Below are 15,998 nucleotides of genomic sequence, written 5' to 3' on the forward strand. Positions count from 1 at the left end.
GCAATTGGGGATGGTACTCACAACCTACCTATATCCGCCACGGAAAGCGAGTATATGATATCAAGGCAGTGAGGAAATCATCTGCGTATTGATTCTTGCTAAGTAACCATCTCGAAACACTCACAGATCGCCGAAGTCACGGACGGCTTCAACATGCAGAAAAGACAAATCAGGAGAATGTTGCGAGGCATGTGTTGACATTGTAATGAGACAAAGCGAGACGGGGAAAGTTTTTGTGGAATAAAAGAAGTCAAGACATCGGAAATAGTGCCTTCTATCCTCATTAATAGTTCCTTCCTTCCCATAATATTGAGCCGGCGTGTAGAGAATCTCCCCCTCTGCCTTCCATTTCCGAGAAATGCGCTTCCTGAAGCTCCCGGGTATGGCAGGAAGAATAGCAGCCCTTATTTTTGTTTTCCCAAACTTGACGTAACAGCAAAATAAAAGCAAATCTGTATTACTTGACACCTGCCCATGTTTTGTTTAACATGTTTCGCAGATGTCAAGTGTTGCGTGGCCTTGAGGCTTAGAGTGTTACGAAGATCAAGTGTTTACTCGGCCTTTTCAGCGGTTTCACGCAGAGTTGGGGCGGTTCCATCAGTCATTGAGGTATCCTTGTCCTCGATATCAGCAGCCCAAAGAGCAGCACCAACTAATCGATGTTAGTTCCTACGTATGGTAATAATGCATGTGTGACTCACCTGTGTTGCTGAAAGTGAAGAACATTGAAGCAACAGGAACCATCTCGAGGAGCGTAGCAACCAGTCCGAACCTAGAAAACTTTGGTCAGCTAAATTCAGATCGTAGCGTCTGGCTAGAAAATAAACGACGGCAAATTAGGTGGTAGCTCAACGGGTTACGCACGCAGTGTAAGGACCAACGTTCTTGGTAAGCCAGTCCTCCCTCTTGGCTTGCGACCATCGCTTCAGCTGGAAGTACTAGAGCACCGTTAGCATGGTTGCGAAGCCTGTAGATGGAATATACTTACTCGGCCATGAACTCCCTTGCCTCGAGTGCGGCCTAGAATGGATTAGCATATCTAAATATACATGAATACACGATTCCCACCTTGAATGAGAATGAAGATCACTGTGCCAACAACCGGGATGGCGTTGAGAGGCAAGTACATAATGTACCTAATGATTGCCTTGGGACTGAACTTCTCGAAGGGACTCTTGATGATTTTACCCAGTTTCTGCATCGGGTCTGCTCCCGACTTGACCTCACGCCCCTCGCTGACAATTTTGGTGTCTCCGCGAGCGAGAAGGGTGCCGTCAAAGACATCCAGCAGCGCATCTTGGAGAAGATAGGAGCGAGATACAAGGTTGATGATGGTAGTGCTCTCGTTCAGAACCAGAAGAACAGTTGTGAAAGGTGCAATAGGGCCGTTGACGAAGAACAGGACGGCGAGCTGTGGCAAGTATGTGAAGAAGAACATGCCACCAATAACGCCAGTAGATAGGAGGATCAGAGGACCGAGCTTAGAGACGAAAGGCTTCCAGAGCGAGCGGTGGGAGAGGAAGTAGAAGATGCCCTGTCAAAGACACGATGTGTTAGCGAGTGATCATCGTGGAACTTGATTCCCTGTCCTTTTCGTACCTTAATGGGGTAGAGGTAGGATCTACTCTTGGCAGCATTCGCGACATGGTCCCGGGCCTGGGCATAGTCCTCCTTGCTAGTTGAAGGTGTTAGCTTGAAGAATGTATGGGAGACAGTCGTCGTTTCAGCCTTACAAGACCTCTTGGGCTTTTTCGTTTACAGTGTCGACGACTCTGTTACGCTGAGAAGCTTGCTGCTGGTGATCAGCTCCCGAGGCTTCAGCTGTGTCGGCCATGATGTAGTGTCAGTGTCAAGATGAAGGGCTGCAGTAATGGATGTAGGTTCGTTGAGACCAAGCAAATCTGATGTTGTAGGATGAAGAGTAATTTATTTCTGGGTGCTCTGCTTTGTTCTTATCACGATGGCGAGGCTGGCAATCACAAGCTTTCCATTCCAAGTTCAAGGGAGGAACGAAGCTCTCATCGATGTCGTCATTACTACCTGTGTAGGTACGTACGTAGTACTGTAGAGCTCGCGGGGCCCTAAGGTAATAGTGGGGCTACCTTAAATCGTCAATCCATCAAGCAATACCTCCTCTTTGAGCAGGTGATGATGAGTTTGTTACGCTCCTTGACGACTTTTGATATAACAATTTCATCAATCCCAGGTCTCCAAAGTCACTCAAGCATTCTGCCAAGGAAAATCATGCGCTCTCCACCATGTTCTAGGTCGCCCTTTCAGCATTAGGCTGAACTTCTAAGGTCACCCGCTACAACGTCAACTTGCAGATCGCCCGGACAAAACATCCCATTAGACCCACCTCGACCGGGGAGCTCATGACCCACCATCGGTCCCCAACTGCTGGGAGCACATATAAGACTTCGGCCAACTGACGTCTATTTGTCTTGAGCTATAAGCCGATCGACCTTGAAACAAGGCAGATCAGTTTCATGTTTGCCTTATAGCCCCTACAAACCTTCTGAAAGAGCCTCTTGTCACTGATGTACTTATGGTAGGTCATGTCGCGTGAGCCTCGTTGCCCCCCTCCTCCAATTGCATGGTAACGAATTGCTGATCACCTCCCGAAAGATGAAAGGTATGCGTCACAGGATACCACGCTTATAATATCATGTCGAGCCCAAAGTTGACGACAACCTCATCTAGACAATGACAACCCGAACACGTTCTCGATAGTCCCAATCCACAGTGACGAATGCATGCATTAACACCACAGCCATGGCCCAACGATACATCTCGAACAACCTCCCTGCTCAGAGTCTAGGCTCAGATCCCAAAGAGCTGCTAACTTATGCGCTTGAACTTGTCGTCAGACACACGCCACCCCGCGAAGTGTACCATGAACGTCACCTTGGTGGACTATTCACCGGATACACTGGTCTTGCCTACTTGTTTCTTCAACTATCCGAATGGTATCCAGACCTGCAGATATCTGGCAAGAAGCTGATATCATGGGCGGAACGATATCTTGAGGGAGATCGGGGGAAGCTTGTCTTGGAGAAGGGTAACTGCGGCATCTCATCTGAAAAGATGTCTTTCCAGGCAGTAAGAGCATGCGTGACAAAGGATGAAGACCACTTGATCGAGTTCCTCAGCGGTATTCCAGTTCTGCTTGGTCCATACACGTGCCCCCAGGAAGACGCTTTTCCTTCAGAGATAGCATACGGAAGAGCAGGTACGTTGTACTTGCTACGTATGGTGCGACACTGGATGCCAAGGAGTGAAAGTCTCATCGAATCTCCTCTACGACGATTGACAGAAAGGATTATGTCCACTGATGATGATGGACGAGGCAACTGGGAGTGGCATGGAAAACGATACTTTGGTGCAGCGCATGGGGATATTGGTATAATCACGCAGGTCGTTCTTTCAAATCCATCGCTCGCTCCGCAACTCGCCCGACGACTGGAGAAGTTACTCGAGCTTCAGCTATCAGATGGCAACTGGCCATCAAGCGCGCGGAGTCTCAAGGAAGGCAAAACTGCAAGCTTGATCCAGTGGTGCCATGGCGCCCCTGGGTTCTTGTACTCTCTCCAATCCCTGCGCCCTTACTTCCCCGAACTTCAAAACCGGATTGACTCTGCTATTGAAAAGGGGCAGAGCATAATCTGGAGACATGGACTACTCACCAAGGAGCCCAGCTTGTGCCATGGAATCTTTGGGAACGCATTGTACGTTTATCCTACATTTGACCTAATCATCTGGCGGTCTCTAAGACCTTGGTTTTGACTGACCTCTACATAGGGTGCTCCCTAAGGGACCCAAACGACAACATTTCCTGGCGTTAGCAACTGCTGACGCCGTGGAGAAAGTGCGACGACATGATCCGAACCTCTTTGAGCCTGCATCTTACGGCCACAAAGCTGCAGTTCTCATGAATTACTTGCCGAGCGCCGCATGGACATGGGCTGTTTGTGAACAAGAATATCCCCAACTTATCATGTACAATGATGTGTAGCGGAGGGGAGTTGCACCCGTCGTTTTGTTATCGTCAAGAGGCACAGGCCTTGGAATTGTAGTTTGCAGTTGCGCAAGGGTGATGTCGAGCAGCACTGGCGTCTGTCCCTTCCATGTATCAGTTACACGTTCATGACGGGCCAATGTATGAATCAATGGCATTAATCCGAGAAATCGAAACATGGCCGTGATTGTCGGCAAAGTTAGAAGTGGCTACTTAACCGAGGATATGGCATTCTAGAATACTGTCAGACTGTCACAGGCTCGGCCTAGAAAACTCTCGATTCACGATAGCCCCATGGCCCCAGCTGAGCTGTAACGTCTGAGCTCGGCCCATCCCTTGGCTAGACGAGTTGCAATCATGCAAACACCCAGGAGCCGATAGAACAAAGACAGGTGTGCACTCTTGCGTGATGAGTCGCCCGGGGTGGTTCTTAAGGGTCCACTGTCACGTTGCGATGCGCCCATGGTCAAGGACCCATAAGTCGGGCGTAACTGGAGAAGAATCGGCGTTTGAAATTTTTTTGAGGGGTGACCAAAACCTGCAATACTCTATGTGAAACGCCGTGCCATTGGTTTGTGTCATTGAACAATGGCAGCTGAAGACAGGCGCGGTGAGGCTGATCATGCCGACAAGGATCTCGACGCCAATACCGAATCCCGTATTTCAAGGTACCATACCTTATATGGGGGATAACTTCAAGATGAACTGATGATGAGGATTGAGTGAAGCTCCATCCGGGCTCCATATCAACTGACTCCTGTAGAGACCCGGCCTAAGGGTGGTAGTCCTCGGCTTGGCCGAACGAGTACTGTCATTAATAATAAACGACAGAGGGAGACTTGGAAATCATAGCCATGTGAAAGCACGGCGGTTTGCTTGTGAAAGTGGTAGAAGCTCCAGAATCAGACGTCCGAAAAGCAAGGATCTCACTAAAACACAGATATCGCGAAACAATCATGAGGTTGTCGTGTTTATCATGTGAAGTCGATACATAGCCCATTGAACTGGAGGTACGGAAATTAACGTGGTTTGAATCGACGGGTTTCGGCCGGGAAAATCGCCTGGTGCGGCGCCGACCCACATCGGCCGAGTGGGGCCGAGGAACGGGTTATGAGCCTCACATGGACAAGGCATGACATTGATATTGGCACTGACAGCGGCACGTTCTGAAAAGAGTCTAGTTTAGTGAGGCGAAACGAATTGCCAAAGAGAGGAAGTGGAAAAAAGAGACTGAGACTCTGAAGCTCAAGGAAATAACTGTGGTTCATACTGTTGATTGTAGCCGTTCCAACCGTCATAGCCGTTCTTATGCAGGATTCAGCTGTGTGTAGGTAGGTAAGCCATAATCCTTGGACAAAAAGTCAAGGGTCGGATCGACAATCGGAATATGAAAACGAAAATAAAGAGGATGAAGGGGCGTGCAAGTGGGCTTCCTCAGCACAGTCCTTTTCTCTCTCATCTCATCTAGTCTTGTGAGGCATTTCTCAAAATGCCGACCTTGGTTCATGTGCAACACAACCCTGAAGATCATCAATCCTTCCCAGGGTTGCGACGTCGTTTAGAGAAGGTGTCAGCAGCCAACGGGCATAGCACGCATATAATACTGCAACAATCACATCGTCATGCAGAAGAAAGCCGACGGGGTCTTGAGTTGGAACCAACCTCGGAGGTTTAAACGCCGACTCGACAGCGAGTGGATCGACAGGCTGCAGTGAGTGTACAGTACTGTACACCCTCCCTCGGCACGGAGGTAGATGGAAAGTCGGGTTATTCAAACGGGTATCTACTTTGGCAGATCAATCGGCCTGGACTGGACTGGGCCGGATTGATAAGTGGTTAGCCCTGAATATCAAAACCGCCGCTGATCTCATCTTATTCTAACATTAGATACTTTCGTCTTCTTCAACAGCAGTTAGCAGAAACTCTCAGTAGAATAAACTACGATAATGATGTACTGTAGTACCTAGTCTACCTGCAGCAAGCCCAGAAGGAGACGGGAGAACCCCCCACATCGGCACCGAACGAGATGATGGAGAGTCCGTGCTGAATCGAAGCAGATATGGACGATGGACCGTCTTTTCACTATTTCGGTATCGCCCGAAAAGACTTGCTAACGATTTGACAGGCCTGATTGATCCAAGGGCCCTCAAATATTGCACAGTACAGTACCCACAGGTGCCGTTCCGGTGCCGACGTGGGATAAGGCCGTGGAAACCCCGCGGAATTCTCAGTATTCTAGAAAGACTTTCACCTAAGAGGAACTCCAAGCCGTCTCCTGATGGAGAAAGCCAAGCTTTCAAGTACCGCAATGCCGTAGCGCGGCTGAAAGGATGTGATCCCATAGGGCCAGCCTTGGTCGGGGAAAAGACATCATCTTGCATCACGAATAAACATAACGTTGCTCGGCTGGCGGTTGCCGAGTTGGCCAACCGCCTTTATCATAATCAAAATTGAAGAATTCTTGTAGAGTCTAGATTGTCTGGGCTATTACGACGCGCGCAATTGAGTGAAATCAAGAACTCAACCGCCTTGTTTCTCACGCATGTAGTTGGTTGTTAGCTGTAATATGACGCCAGGTCGAACAACACAGCAAAGTTACAGTAACCCGTAGACTACTGTAGGTACTGTACTGTGCCGTGTCTACGCCCGTTGCAGGTCACGTTTGCTGCACATGGTCTTTATCTCCGGTGTCTAACTTAGCTTGTACAGTATCAAGGTTCGATAGGTGATATTGCATGCTTGTGTAAACATAGGGTGTCTGATATCATATCTGACAATGCGTGTTGTTGTTTTGAGATGATGAGATGGTTACAGAATGGCTACGAGAACAAAGTCGATGAGAGGTATTTGATCAGTTGTGATGCGATATTGAGCAAAGACAGACGGTGGTCGAGTCATAGATAGAATTTACGTATTAGAGCCTTGATAGCGTTATACCCGGCGCGTGGGATCTATTTCCGGCCACCCATAAGCCAAGCCGATGCCTGGTAAGCTAGTGGCTCTCCCTTCTGGCGATCAGGGTTTTTCGCTTTTCCTCTGTGTTGGTGTCATTGACTAACGTTCCCGTTCCTTGTCACACGCCCTGCCTGACCTTGACTCCATCAAGTTCAAGTTTCTTCTTTTGGAGTTGTGACTACAGCATCTTTCTTCTTTTTCCAGGCTCCAGCATTAAACAGAGTTTAGTCTAAGATAAGTGCCGGTGAAACTGAGCAAGGCCGCCAAGTGCCCTACTGTACGTTCGTTGTGCCTCAGAGTCCCAATCCGCTCAAGTGGGATGGACTTTTGGTTGATAATCAAGCGCACATGACGTCGACGGTTAGATGCTGTTACCTGTACCGCTAAGTTGTGGGGAAGGAGAGTGGATAAAGAAGAAAGATGCATCGAAAAAAAGAATGCGAAAAAAGAGGGAAAGAAGATTTGGAAAGAAAAAAAAGTGATGGGACTTGACCACACCTTGGAGATTTGTGCGGATTTGATTCCGCTCTCGGGGAGCCTTATTCACTGACCCGTCTCATGCAGTTGTTAGTTTAATCGGGTACGTACTGCACTGTATTCCCATTTATTCATGTATCTTGACCAAGCTAATGATTGTTAAATGGCCTGATCTTGACTCACAGTATACTAGTTACCTAGTTAAAGAAAGAATTTGCATGTCATCAAGATCCAAGTCTCTCTCTTCGATCAGATCTGTATCCATCCGCATTTCTCAGCTATTGACACGTATGTAACGTAACAGAATCACAGCTGTATCAACTAACATCTGTGATACTCGGAAACATGGTCTCAATCGAGAGAACCAGTTCATTCATGCAATTGTCTCACTGTCAACTTTCAATGATTGATTGGTCCACAAAGACTCAGCTCCATCTTGGCTCATGATGAGAGTATCCACGATGCAAGATTGAAAGTGGAATCTCGCTTGACCAGGGGCATTTTACATGAAGAGTCTGTGTGTTTCTATGTACGGAATCATGAAGAAGCAGAGACTCTCGGCAGTGTTGCAACAGAGAAATAAGGAAGAGCACGAGCACACAATGAGATCATTCATTGTATTGCCAATACAAGCCAATGTTACAGTATCTATCACATTTCGCTAGTACTGGGTTTTCGGGAATCGAAGCACGGAGGTTTTCGTCCATTCGGCAGTTGCACAAAGGTGATCAACTGATCGACCACTACATAGCACCCTGTCTGCCTCATCTTTTGATCTCGGTTCCTCACTTTACGCAACAAGCACATGCAAATGGTTTCATTATTATGAGCAGGTTGAAGCAGAACAAAGAAAAAATAATAAAGTGTAAACCTGTAGATACACTAAGGGGTGATAATATGTGGAAACATGTTCCGCTGCGGACTCCGAACGGTTTCGGCATCATGGAGAAGCCCGGGCAGTAGAAACCCTTAAACACACGCAAAACAAAGACAGATTGAGAAGATAACCTCATACCTGGAGTAGGTTCTGTAATACCACCCCCTCAGTGACAGATGTCTTGAAGCCTTGTGCGTCACCGACTCTTGGGAACAGACAACACCAAGACGCCCGTGAACGCAAGCTAGACAGCTTTGATGTGTATATCCGCGGCATTAAGAAGGTATCATCGCGGCAGTTCAACGGTGAGACGGTACATTCTCGAGAGTTTTACTTCCTGATCACCGTCACTGTCACTCAGCTCAATGATCAGCCCTACAGTGCATATGTATTCGTATCATGAATCAATTAATCAATTCCCGAGCCAGCACAGCACAAGGAAACGGCACTTGTCGCGGCACATTGTAAGGGGTTTGTGCCGCTGACAGAAATGAAATTTCGGGGACGGGAAGTTGTACTTGTCAACCCAATGATGAAGCTCAAGATGAGAAAAAACGACCCCGAGAAGCTAAACCCTCTGACGCTAGATTACCCGCGTTTAAATTTCCCGCTTACATATGGCAGTGTTTTACTTAGCGTTATCAATGTTGGTCTTCAAGAGCATGAGTAGCAGTAGCCTCAATGATCCAACTAGTTATCTTGGAATGAGATCAAGCAAGTTGATACAGTCTCTAGGTGGGTAACAGAAGAAATGTTCTCTAAGGCTTAGGCTACAGAAATAAAGTAGCCTAAATGCTAGCCTAAGCTGGCATAAAGTGACCAAATTATTTCGTCTCTTATGCTTTTGGCGATCAATTCTTCTGACACCCTGCGGAGTCTGCAAATTGTCAACGACACCGAGGTAGACCCATATAATTAACCTTTGAAAAGAGGACGATCGCTCGCTGATTTGCCACGTACCTGATGAGTGTCTTCATCGGCGCCGGTTGTTGCAATCGGCGCCGAGTATCGATGCCCCTGTTTTGACAATAACAGAAGAAACCAACCCCATGGATTAGAATTAGTCACATGAAGCATCACGACTGCCCTTTGTTGTCGCGTAAGAAGAAGGTTGATAATGTCGGAAGTTGCCGCATGCCACGGACCGATATGCATCCCGTTTCATTGTGCAACGGCCGCAGGGCGAGGCCATGAGAACTTTAAGATGGTCATGATCCTAAATATCCTTGCACGTCAACCGCTGTCAGTTCATCAGTAAAGAAATGAGATATTAGACGGTATCCGTATTTGTCATTGAGACTCTACAATAGGTACGTCTCTCTTGTCTTGTCCTTGGCAAGCTAAACTAGCGAATTCCTGTTCGATCCGCCGCGCTGGAAACGTGTGGGCATGTGGATATCACTAATAGATGGATGTTACAGCAACGGACCCGAGTATTAGGTACTGTACGGAGGTCGGTGTCACGGAAGACCGACAAGATTCCGCGACTCCTTGAATCGACCAAGCCTCGGACTCTTACTCTCGCTCAAGTGCTTCGGAATCGGGCTTAGGCTTAGGCTTAGGCTTAGGCTTACAGCACCGTCCTCACCTTCTAGAAACGCCAACCATCCAGTCGGTGGCAATAAGAGTGGTGGATTTACGGCAATAAGTGGACGGAAGGGTACCCTGTGGGTGTTGAGCCGCCTCCACTGAACTGAATGATCTAAAATTTGCCCAAGAGTCGATATCCGCGATGCATCAGTAACAAAGGTTGGTTATCCATCAAGCAATGACCAAGAGATCGATCTGGAAAAAGTCTTCAACCGCAGAGAAGCGTCTTGGATATATATTCTTCTTCGGTGCAGAAATAATTGTGTGATGTGCTGGGTGGATTCACCCACACTTGAAGCAGTCAAGTAATCCATCCATATCTTACACACATGATAATATCTGACAACTGTTGGTGTTGTTGTACGCACAAAGCGATTAATTCCGTCTAGTTGAACTATAATGTACATCTGTTGCAACGAATGATAAGCATGAATTGACCCGTCTTACCACATTATAGGTATCTCAGTCAGGGTTGAAAGCAGTGCAATCAATCATTTGCCGTTCTGAAACCTCAGAAACAAGCTTCATAAGCCGGAGTGTCAAATCAAATCAAATCACCACCTAGCTCAACGACACGGCAGTCAGCACAGCGCTGCATTTCCGTCCGTATTAGGTTTGACGGTCATTAATCACGGAGGTTTTGGTATTACTCTTTAGGTTTAAAGCTATGGCAACTGTAATACGCAAATACGTATACGTACGTACGTAGGTGCACATACATACTTACCGCTGCCCAAGATTGACAGACAATGTATCCGTAATTATCGTAGTTACAATTCACAGCCACGGGGCAGCGAAACGAGGCAGCGTCAGAAGAAAAAGAGACGATCGTCAAACCCCAGCTCGCTTGGCTTGGCTTACCTTGACTGAACTTGGCCTGGCTTGGCTTTACTTGGCTTGAAGGTACGGTACTGTACGAGAGGGTCTGTTCTCGTTCTCGCTCGTACACGTCCCCTAATCTGATCAAGCATGGTCCTGGTCTTGACTTTGATCGCCTTGCCTTGCCTTTAGGTTTTGGGTTCAATTTGCATGCGCCCTGAAAATGCGTTTGATCCTCACTAAATCAGAAAGGATCATGGATGCCCAATCACGGTTGCATTCTAACGGCCACGCAATGAATTGCACCTGTCAATGCGCCCTTCTCTCTCTTTTCTACTCAATGTAAGCACCATTAGAGATGAAGCAGCAAAGCCTCCCGTAAGCCATGATACCAGATGGATGGGACGGAATGGGATGGGATGAGATGGGATGCGATATGGATTGGATGGATGATAATGACAGTGATAGCCCAGTGGAGGTACGCCTGCTGCGTCTCTTAAGTCCGCACGCTACGCGGACTTTTGCAGTGCGTTAGGCCCCCGGGCATGGGCCTCTAGCCTCTGAATGGAGCCCTGTAGTCTACTGCCTCCAGAGAGCTGGAGGTGCAGAGCACTATACCTACTGTACCGGAGCCCAGGCCCACACCATCAACTCATCATTATAGTGGGCCTCCCCTGACCTTACCTGGTCGGTCGGGTCGCTCCATAATCCCTGTTTGATTCTCTCTCACTCATTCTCATTCTCTCGCTTTCTCGGACATAAACACCACGCCGATTGACTATGCACACGCCCTGCCCTTCTCTCCTTTGCGGGCGGGAACTTTCCTACCGCTACCTGCTAATAGCTTCCGAGCACCGTGACTGGGTGTGAGATCAAGATCCCGTCAGGATCACTGCACTGTAAGTTAGTAGTAGTCTGCGGGCTTCTCACATAATCTCCATCCATAATTCCAAGGCCGTTGCTTGCGCATAACTTGGGTTCCATGACTGCCACTGTACTGTGTTGTACTGTACAGTCAGTCACACAAGCTTGAACTTGGCCTCGTCTGCTATTATTAAGCTCCTCGATCCCTTCTCTTCTTTGCTTCCCTCCCCCCAGTCCCAGTCTCCCACTTCTTCTCAATATCAGTTTATTATACATACTCTCTCCCCCTCCATCTATTCCTGTCCCAGTTGCTTGGCTCTTTCTCAGACACTCTTACTCTTAGTACCTACCCCAATATCTAATCCTTCACCTTCATCGTGGATCGCCTTCAACCCCAACATACTTTGCTCGGCATATAATAGATACTATAGCTTCTGCTACTGCTACTGCTACAATGGGATCAGGTAGCTTGCCCTCTCCTCCCGCTGAGGATCATAAGTCGACTCTTTCTCGAAAGAGCACATCATCAAGTACAAAGTCCGTCAAGCCTGTGCACCGCACCTCTAAAAGAGCCAGCTCAAATGCTGCCGCAATTCACCACCACGATCATGTCACACATACAACTGGCATGGACGGTCGACATAAGCGTGTGTGGAAGGCTTGCGAACGATGTCGCATGAAGAAGACCAAGGCACGTTTTCCTCGTACTCCTGTCCCCACTCTCAACTAACACAGCAATTAAGTGTGACGGTGAATTTCCCTGCAAACGATGCAAGGACGACGGTCTAGTTTGCACTGCTGGTGTACGAAAGAAGATGGAATACAAGCAATTGCCTCGAGGGTATGTGGTATCCCGCAAAGGAAAATCAAGCAACCAATACGGTGGACATGTCACTTACACGAATACCCAAACAGTTACGCCGAGGTTCTCGAGAACACGCAATTCGCTTTAATTGCTACCGTTCACAAGCTTTACTCAATGGTTCGAAACAACCAATCATGGGACTTGGGCGAGCCCGAATTAAACGATCGCGGCCAGCCCGTAATCCACAACATCGCCCAGAAGCTCGGATGTATCCGTCCCAACAGCGATATCGATCTTCCCGTGCATTCGGTATTCCCTGAAGACGAAGCTGGTATGGCCGAGCTGGCTCGACAACTCGAGGACCAGCAGAAGGAGCACGAGCCTCAGAAAGAGTCTGTCAAGGATACGGATTCTTCAGTGTGCAACCGAACTGAGCGAGCGTCATCATCGGAGCTCGATCACTCCGATATCGATGTCGAGTACGACTACCGAAAAGCCGCCTTTGGTAACACCAACGCCATGACCCTTTCACCGCAGAGCTTCACAGGCTCTCCTGACTTCGACTTCGCCCCTCCACCACCTGAGATCGACGCTTCAACTCTCTTCCCCTCGCAATCGCCCTCTATGAACAACTTTCCCGCCTGGTCAATGGTTAAACCTCAACTCACCGACCTCACTATGCAATTTCTACAACAGCAGCAACAACAACAAAACGGCATGATGGCAAATATGGATATGTTGAACCAGGGTCTCGTGGAATCAGAATTCGGAACAATTAAGCCTCACGTCCTCTCATGTCCCAACCCTGAGGTGATGCTGGGCATGGGCGATCCTATGATTTATTCAGGCTACGATGGCGAGCCAATGCGATTATAATCGAATCGACCGACAAACGAACTGAATCTTGACTGTACAGTATGATTAGACTTGATTACGGCCATTCTTTATTTCGTCGAAAAACTTGTCACGCGGCACGGTGTTTGTGGTATTTCTTCAACTACTCCAAGGGGTTTTGGGTGTTTCTTTTTCGGGTGGGTTTATACCCGTAGGGGTTCGGTGTTCAAAGGCACAGATTCACAGAAATGGTGCGGCGTTGTATGTTTTCCGAAGACCGATGTGGTCATGGATGGGATGGATATGGGACCAAAGATTTGGCACGACTGCAACATTGAAGTCGAGGCCATACAGAGGGATGGAGTAAAGTTAGAAGGCATATTTGGATAGACTCATGCATTACCATACCTAATCCAACTCCCGAAATGATCATCTTCGAAAGTTACTTGACATGTGCTGTGCTCTACTGCCATATCCAGTGTTTGCCCTGTCTAATCTAACTAAGCAGAGTTACATTGAGTGAGCCGCCCGCAATAGCATCGCAGCGTTAATACTGTACCCATGCGCAGCTCTTAAGCCACAAACAGGCACATCATCTTCTACCCTCCATCAGACCATGAAGCCAGTCGGCTACAATCTCACTGAAACGGTCTAGACCTACAGTATTGATCCCCGATTTCAAGCCTCCTACTGCACAATGCACTGTTCTTTTTACATCTCTTTTTAGGGTCTTGGGGTCTTTTGAGGGTCCATAGTGCAAATCACCGAGCTGTCAGATTCCGTCCCCCCGTGTAAATGCCGTAGGTCACACACACACACACACGCACACCTTCTCTGCAACGAACTTTGCAGTAGCACGGACCCTTGATGAGTGAGTTATTCCTAACAGTTATGGTTAAGCTAAAATACCTACCTATTTACTTTGGTTTGCTAGGGTCCACCCTGGGAAAGATTGATTGCAAATCAACTCGACTCATCGAACTTGAAAGGGGAAGAAGCGCCGAGTCTATGATAAATTCCTGAAGGTTTTCTGCCATCACAATTATTCTACCTATAAGCTCTAAAACAGTGACACTCAGGAGCCGTAGGGTTAAAGACACGCCTCTGCCGATTTGGTCCTAGTATGGAAACTCGGAGCTAAGCTGTAATACAGCAGGATGCCGCGCGGTACCTTTTAAATCCTTTCCTTTATTCAGAGTGAGCCGTAAACCCGGGAGAGGTTGTTAGCATTCAGTAGAGCTTTCAAATGCAATGTGTTTGATGACCAATGATTGAAAAGCTCCCTGGGGCTCTTCCTGTAATGTCAGTCTAGTCTGTTTGAGGAAGATAGCATAAGAGTCATCATTGATCATTCATCAGTCAAACATCAGATCAGCAATGGATCCTACTAGAGGCAAAAGAAAATTCATTGGTTCCTCATGAAATGGGCTCAATCCGTCATTGAGGTTGCTGCTGTAGCTAGCTGCAGCTTCTGGGTACAGTAGCAGCCCGGCCGAGTATGGCGGGCTGCTTACAATAGCATTAAAAGGCTTTTCATGGGAAAAGTCTTGCACCCCTTGGCATAACGGGATACTGAGGCAGTTTAGTAATACATGTGGATATGACTGTTGCCGATGGCGTATTTTAACCCCATTGTTCTCTTTCAGGAGTAGTACGGTAGACGAAGGATTGATTGATTGATTGATTAGTTTATTAGCTGGATTGTAGAGCAACATCAATTGATGATAAGTCAGACGAGGTTGGGAATGCATGTATGTGTGTCACTGTCAGCCCTAGCATGTTGTTGTTGTTGGGCGGACGAACCAATGCCGAGTCGGACAACGTAACGGCCGAAAGAGACGTTGAAGCTAAAGCCGCAGCTTTAGATGATGACACCGTACTGTACTGTATTGTCCGGCACTGTTCACCTTTGGATGCATGCAGTTGAAAGGGTTTCAACCTCAACATTTCACTACCTACTATTATATACTGCATCATTATGATTTCTCACCAGCGTATACAATAATATGTGCTGCAACTGTATCAGTGATGGTGGATCATTGCAACCTGGAGGTGGTCAACTACCTACCAGCATACATCACGTCATGGATTACAGTACTCAGTTGTCACTGATAGATAGACACATGAATTACACAAGATACATAACCCTTGTTTAATGAACAAGGAATATCAATCAGCTGTTTATTTAGGTGGTCTTGGTCGTTTAGACTGCAACCTCCTCCGCGGAGCCCCAAGTGGTCCCCGCCCCGCGGAGTGCGGAGTTAGAAAGAGACCAGAAAGAAGACGGACCAATGATGATTGATGGTGGAGACCGGCTTTCGGGGTTTTGCTACCCTCCGGTGCGCAGTGGGTCCACGGACGGTCACGGCTTCGGTCAACGGAGTCATCATAACTCAGGAGAAGGAGAGAAAGAAAAGAACCCCCAAAAAGAGAGAACGAGCAAGAGACAAACAGACAGGGGTGCTGTTAAGGATCGAAACCATCCCTTGTCCCTTTTGGGGTAAACCGTTGTTAAAACTCTTGTCTTTTCGGCAATAACTACTTGGAGTAAAAGGGTCAGCCACTGAAACGATTGTACCGACGATGTGGGCAACAGATCATATGCGATCCATGAGGACACATTGAAGAGCAAGTTCTTTAAGCTTTTAGCTAACGTGGATGTGTAATACGCAGTAAGCGTATTACGTTGGATAGCACCGCATAACATACCAGAAATAACCTGGGTGTCGATCAATTAGGTAGATGAAGCTACGATGATA

At 47.6% G+C, this 15,998-nt stretch overlaps 3 protein-coding genes across 3 annotated transcripts; 2 read left to right on the forward strand and 1 right to left on the reverse strand.

Annotated features, from left to right (window-relative positions):
- Positions 1–428: 428 nt before the first annotated feature.
- Positions 429–2,304, reverse strand: B0J16DRAFT_139913 (uncharacterized protein). The gene is made up of 7 exons (XM_046121878.1): positions 1,734–2,304; positions 1,600–1,675; positions 1,069–1,534; positions 989–1,020; positions 865–938; positions 702–772; positions 429–652 (listed from the first exon to the last, which is right to left on the reverse strand). The coding sequence occupies exons 1-7, from the start codon at positions 1,832–1,834 to the stop codon at positions 552–554; spliced, it is 921 nt and encodes a 306-aa protein (XP_045983367.1). The 5' UTR covers positions 1,835–2,304; the 3' UTR covers positions 429–551.
- An 88-nt stretch (positions 2,305–2,392) lies between these two features.
- Positions 2,393–4,250, forward strand: B0J16DRAFT_139987 (uncharacterized protein). The gene is made up of 3 exons (XM_046121880.1): positions 2,393–2,551; positions 2,629–3,728; positions 3,802–4,250. Exons 2-3 carry the CDS (start codon positions 2,776–2,778, stop codon positions 4,013–4,015), a joined length of 1,167 nt encoding a protein of 388 aa, XP_045983368.1. The 5' UTR covers positions 2,393–2,551; positions 2,629–2,775; the 3' UTR covers positions 4,016–4,250.
- Positions 4,251–12,054: 7,804 nt separating this feature from the next.
- On the forward strand, positions 12,055–13,281 carry B0J16DRAFT_384782 (uncharacterized protein; the record flags this gene model as incomplete). Its single annotated transcript, XM_046131455.1, has 3 exons — positions 12,055–12,312; positions 12,377–12,441; positions 12,516–13,281. The coding sequence occupies 3 exons, from the start codon at positions 12,055–12,057 to the stop codon at positions 13,279–13,281; spliced, it is 1,089 nt and encodes a 362-aa protein (XP_045983369.1).
- Between the last annotated feature and the right edge of the window lie 2,717 nt (positions 13,282–15,998).

Source organism: Fusarium flagelliforme (genome assembly GCF_020744385.1).
Source record: "Fusarium flagelliforme strain FIESC 12 MPI-CAGE-AA-0113 chromosome Unknown B0J16scaffold_4, whole genome shotgun sequence".
NCBI classification, from domain to species: Eukaryota; Fungi; Ascomycota; class Sordariomycetes; order Hypocreales; family Nectriaceae; genus Fusarium; species Fusarium flagelliforme.